Below are 5,992 nucleotides of genomic sequence, written 5' to 3' on the forward strand. Positions count from 1 at the left end.
CCATCACCGCCTGGAGAAACGTTCACGGCACCGGCCAGCCTCGTCCGCCGGCCGCTGCGAGCCGCGCATCCCCCTTGGCCCTCCCACGCATTCCCACTCGTGTCCTGAGGGCAGCCGTGCGCTCACGGCTCTACGCTTACACTAAGTGAGTTGACCTGCAGTTCTGCTCCCTCCTCCCCCACACAGCAGCGGAAAGGGCCCGCAGAGCGGTACCGCGACGTGGTCTCCGTATGCGTGGAACAACCCGCGCCCGAAACGCGTCCGCGCAGCCCAGGCACCGCCGGCCCGGGCACTGGGAGCTAGCACCGGCTCTGCCCCGGGGCGCCCGGGACGTGACAGCCACCTCCCCGTTTCCAGCGGGGTGGACATCTCCCTTCGCCCGCGATGCAATCCCGGCGGCCAGGATGCAGGGATGGAGGAGGCGGGTGCGGTCATGGGGACAAGCCCTCGTTCAGGGCACTCGCTGCCGTCGGACAGCCCCACGCGTGGGGCCCAAAATGACATTCAAGGGGAAACGCGGGGCCAGCTGGGGAGCCTCGGCGGAAGGCAGCGATCCCCGGGGTGGCCACCGCGCTCCCCGGGCCCTTTCCCTGGGGCCTCCCCGGCCCCTCTGAGCCGGCCGGTGGCCCAGCATAACCGAAGCGGTTTATAAAAACGATCCTGCGACTCGGTGTCCCCGTGGAGCCCGGGGACCACGGGTGTCTTGTGCTTCTGCGGGGCACGTCCCCGGGCTCCCCCGCAGCGTGTGTGGGCTGTGCCCGGGTGCGTGTCGGGGTTCCCTGCGCGGGAGAGGCTGTTGTTTGGGTCTGAGGGTATCTGCTCTGCTCGTACCTGTGTGCTGGTGTGGGCCACACCTGTGTGCAGGTGTTTTCTGTGTGCGTGTGACTGCTGTGCCACGCGTGCGCCTGTGTGCAGTCGTGCCTCGGCTGTACCGGTGCGTCTGTGTGTCTGCCTGCTTGTGTCTGAGCGTCTGCTTGCTTGTGTCTGTCTCTGCTTGTGTCTGTCTGTCTGCTGGGTGTGAACGAGTGTGTCCACAGGCTCCCATCAGAGAGGTCAAGGAAAAAAAAAAACAGTGTGGGAGAGAAGGGGAGTATCAGGACACAGAGCAAAGGGTGCGTGTGTGTGTACGTGTGTACGTGTCGATGTGTGTGCGTGCGTGTGTGCACACACATCCCGCAGAGGTGCTCTGGGCCGTCTGCCCACGGAGCAGTAGTGAGAAGGGGACCAGGAGCAAAGTTGTCGGATATTTTGTTTGGTTGGGTTGGACTCCGTTTTTCTTCTCTATTTTTTCCCCTCTCTCCCTTTCTTTTTCCCTTTTCCTCCCCTCTTTTCATTGCTTTTAGTTTTCGCAGCCCAGGGCCACGGGCCGGGGGGGACAACGCACCCTTGTCGCGGTGGCACCGGCAGCCCCGGGGGCTCAGCCTCGCTGCCCCCCCGGTGCCAAGCGGCTCCTCCCGGGGGGGGCCACACGGGTATTTCCCGCAACCGAGCGCCTTCTCCCCGGGGCTGGCAAAGGCTTTTTGAAGGGACAGCGTGTTTACCTTGGCAGCGCTTCATGCCGCAGCCTGACCTTCCGCTCACACCGCCATCGCGGAGTCCCCGCCGCCCCCCTAGGAAGCGGGACCCCGGCGGAGGAGCGACCCCTCGCCCCGCTCTTTCCCTTTTCTGTTCGGACCTGTTTGCGTTAGATAAGCAGGCCTAATAACACTATTGACAAGCCCGGGGGTTGGTGGCAGGCTTGACTCCCTGACCCACAGGTGTTTGTTCTTTCCGACTCGTTAAAAAGCGGCCGGCGGCGCGTTTACGGCAAATATTTACCGTGTGCGGGAATGGTGGAAAACTGTCATTGAATACACGGCGGGAGCCACCTCGGCCGGCAAAGCCAGGCAAGTCCCGCGGCTGGGAGGGCTCTCCCCGCGGAGAGGAGCCGGTTCTCCGTCCGTGCACCGGACTTTCCCCTCCCGTTAACCCCGGCCCGCCGCCCCCGCCTCTCCCGGCGTCCCCGGGGGGGGGGGGGGAGGGGGCGGGCCACCCCCGCTCCGCCGTGACAGGTGGGCGGCGGGGCCAATGGCGGGCGAGGCCGCAGCGCCGCCGGCCCAATGGGAGCCGCCTGCGGCCCTTGAAGGGGCGCGCCGCGGAGCGCGCCCGCACTGCCGCCCGCCGCCGCCGGGAGACGCGGCCGGCCCGGGGCCGCCCGACCGACGCGCCGCGGTTCCCCCGCCCGCCGCCGCCTCCCGCCCCAGCCCGCCAGCGCTCCCATGGAAAAATCAAAAAATTTCCGCATCGACGCGCTGCTGGCTGTCGACCCCCCCAAGGCGGCGGCGGCGGGACAGAGCGCGCCGCTGGCCCTGGTCACCTCGCTGGGCGGCAGCGGCAGTAGCAGCAGCGGGAGCGGCAGCCCCCCGTCCTCCTCCTCTTCCTCATCCTCTTCGTCCTCCTCCGAGCTTCCCGCCGGCGGCCCCGCTGACTGCCTGCGCACCGACAGCCCCTCTCCGCCGCGCCTCCTGGCCGCCCACTGCGCCCTGGTCCCCAAACCCGGCTTCCTGCCCGGTACCGGCGCCGGCGCCCATCCGCATCACCACGCCTCGGCGGCCGGCATGGCCCTGGGACTGCACCCTGCGGCGCCCGGCGGGCCGGGCATGCCGGCGCAGGCGGCCCTCTACGGGCATCCCGTGTACGGCTACTCGGCGCTGGGCGGGCAGCACCCGGCCCTCTCCTACTCCTACTCGCAAGTGCAGGGAGCGCACCCATCCCACCCCGCCGCCGACCCCATCAAGCTCAGCGCCGGCACCTTCCAGCTGGACCAGTGGCTGCGGGCCTCCACCGCCGGCATGATCCTGCCCAAAATGCCCGACTTCAACTGTGAGTATTTACCTCCCTCTGCCCTGCAGCCGCATGCCCTCTGTCCCCCATCCCAGTGCAGGGGCCTACCGGGAGCTGCCTCCTTCCTAGAGGGAAGAAACCGTCTCCCTGCCCCTGCGTAAATGAGCTGCAGATTTAAACAGGCGGTGACTTTGAATTTTTTATTATTCTTTTAAATTTTATTTTTATTAGAAGAAGGAAACAGCGACCCGCAGTGAGAAGGGGGGTCACCTCACCATTCCCGGCCCTTGAGGAGTCCCGAACAGCCCGGTTTTTCATGGCAGATTACATAGGAAGGTGGCAAATCGCTTCCTGCCGTTGCAAGCGCCCTTTTCCACCGTCTCCGGGGTGCAAAAGCCGCCGGGAACAGAGGATGGGGGGCGGTGGGGGCAAGGCAGGGGCAGGAGCCCCCATGGTCTCCCCCCAAAAGCCCAGTCTCGATGTATCCCCCAAAAGCGGGGTGTCAGGTCCCATCACCTAGCCACCGTTCTTAATTTTATTTCTCTTTTATCGGAAATGAGTTTATAATAATTACGGCAGACTCCTCTGGGCAAACGGGCATAGGGAGGGTCTGGGGATTAGCAAAAAAATTAGGGTTCCGCGTTCCCTGGGGATAATGAATAGGCATGAAATAAATATAGTCGGAAAGGTTTCGGTCTGGGACCAGGGAAGACTGAAAATGCTGCATTGAACTAGACAGTCCCGAAGTCCAGGGAAAGGCGCGTTGCTGAGCACTAGGCCTCACGGCGATGGGGACCCTGTGTGCATCTGTTTCAGGCAAAGATCATTTTCGGAGGTGTGAGCTCTCTGTGGGAATGGCCGATTTAACAATACCGGAGGTGTAGTTTTACGAAAATCATGCCAGGAAAAGAATTGCGATTTTTTTTTTTTTCCCCCTTCTCATACTCTGCAAACACATTCGCAGACAAAAAAGTCCATTGTTTTCTCTCGAATTGGGGTTGTTTAGACTGGAACCTTCAGGAAGAAAAAAATAATTAGAGTGGTCAGAGCTCTGCCTCTCAAACAAGGTGCGGGGGGGAATAAATAACCGGAGAGAAACGAGAATGGAGCCTCGGAAAATCTCACCGCAGTGAGAAAATCTCCGGGCGCTGCTGTCCGGGAGCGGACACTGTCCTTTTCTCTTGCTGCCCGCTTTAGCGAGCGGGCTCCAAACGCAGCCGGGGAGCGAGAGCCGCCCCTTCTTAGTTTTCTGATTTTTTTTTTTTTTTTCCTAAACCAAATAAGCCTAAGTGCCAAAATACTTCGAGAAATGGGCTGTAGCGCGGCCATGTCGCATCCCCGGGGGGGTCCGGGCCCCGAGAAGGGGCTCAGTGCCCCCCGAGCCCTCCCCCTTGCCCATCGCCGGGTTTCTTTCTTTTGTATGTACAATCCTTAATTTTAATTATTATTTCTGAACGCGGAAAACACGCCGATTTTTTTTTTCGTTCAAAGACAGTTTTCCAGCCCTCGCTGCTGATTTACCCTCTGACGGGCGGCCGGTGCCCGGCGCTCCCAGCCTGCGGAGCGGTCCCCGGTCCACCGGAGGGTGCCCGCCTGCAATCCCGTTAATTAAACGGGTATGGGCGGGCTGGGAGTGTGGCAGGATTAACTAAAGCATTAAACGGAGTAAATTGCTGCTCCCCTGAGAGCCCGGTACCACTTCGCCGCGATCCCTGGCTCTGTTTTATTGTCTCGCATTTGTTAAGCTCTTGGGAAATCAAGAGACATATTTTTCTTTATTTAAAAGATTTAATTTAATTTTTTTTTTGGTCCCTGTGGGGGTTCCCCTGACACTGTGCAAGCCGGGAAAGGCTGTAGGCTGGAGGACATCCCTCCCTCGATCCGTGCTCTGGTGGATAACTGTCCATCCTTACTTCAATCTCCCCCCGCTCACCTTCTTTCCTGCCTACCCCCTTCCCACCCCCGGTCCCGGGGGATGCCCTGCCACGGCGGGGCGGTTCTGCGCTCACCTCCGCGCTCCCCCTCTCCTTTCCCAGCCCAGGCGCAGTCCAACCTGCTGGGGAAGTGCCGCCGGCCCCGCACGGCCTTCACCAGCCAGCAGCTGCTGGAGCTGGAGCATCAGTTCAAGCTCAACAAGTATCTCTCCCGACCCAAACGCTTCGAGGTGGCCACGTCGCTGATGCTCACCGAGACGCAGGTGAGTCCCCGCGGGCGAGGGGCAGACGGGGATGCTGCCGGGAGGGGGGGCAGGGGGGGGACAGTGGATGAGGCGTTGTATGTGTCCCCCCTCGTCTCCCCCAGGTGAAGATCTGGTTCCAGAACCGGCGCATGAAGTGGAAGCGCAGCAAGAAGGCGAAGGAGCAAGCGGCGCAGGAGGCCGAGAAGCAGAAGGGGGGCGGCGGGGAGGACAAGGGGGATGAGGACCTGCTGCTGCCCGCCCCGGAGAAGAGCGGCGGGAGGAGGATGCGGGAGCTGCCCGACAGCGAGCCCGAGGACGAGGAGGAGGAGGAAGAAGAAGCGGCGGCAGGGCGATGCTGCCCTTACCACTCCTCCGACTGCTCCGAGGTGGACGAGGAGGACACGCAGCCCCGAGGCCGGCACGGAGCCCCGGCGCAGCCCCAGTGAGCCCCCCCGCACGCCCCGCTCCCTCCAGCCGCGGGCTCTGTCCGTCCCGTCGGGGGGGGGGGGAGCCCGTCCGCTCCTGGTCGGCACCGGCCCCGCTCCCCTCCTTGTTCCGATTTCTCCCTGCTTGGAGGGGGATGGAGAAGAGGATCCCCCGCATGTTGAGCGGGGAAGAGGATTTACAGTGAATACAGTGTTATTATTGACTGAAAATCAGACGAAACTTGAGCCCTCCCATCCCTGCCCCCTGGAAGCGCGTTCCTTTCGCTGAATATTGGAAATGTTTTGTTCTTACTATATATGGGGAAAACTGTTTATGTCATGAACGTTAAAACTGCTGGAAATCTCAATACTGTCTTTATTTTTGTATATCGTATTTATAAAAAAAAAAATTACCTCTACTTATGCATGCTAAATTATTCCCCAGGCCCTCCCACCTGCGCGATGGGGTGGAAAATAAACGGCGTTTTGTACGTGAGATGTATGAGCGCTCTGTGCCGGGGGGAATGCTTGGCTCTCCCGGACCGCGGGTGCCGGGGGGGGGTGT

The 5,992-nt window shown here is 61.7% G+C and overlaps 1 protein-coding gene across 1 annotated transcript; it reads left to right on the forward strand.

The window, feature by feature from the left end:
- The first annotated feature begins 2,258 nt into the window (after positions 1–2,258).
- Positions 2,259–5,779, forward strand: MNX1 (motor neuron and pancreas homeobox 1). Its single transcript, XM_054817398.1, has 3 exons — positions 2,259–2,862; positions 4,860–5,020; positions 5,125–5,779. The coding sequence occupies exons 1-3, from the start codon at positions 2,259–2,261 to the stop codon at positions 5,446–5,448; spliced, it is 1,089 nt and encodes a 362-aa protein (XP_054673373.1). The 3' UTR covers positions 5,449–5,779.
- Positions 5,780–5,992: the final 213 nt, after the last annotated feature.

This window comes from Grus americana, chromosome 2 (genome assembly GCF_028858705.1).
Source record: "Grus americana isolate bGruAme1 chromosome 2, bGruAme1.mat, whole genome shotgun sequence".
Lineage (NCBI taxonomy): Eukaryota > Metazoa > Chordata > Aves > Gruiformes > Gruidae > Grus > Grus americana.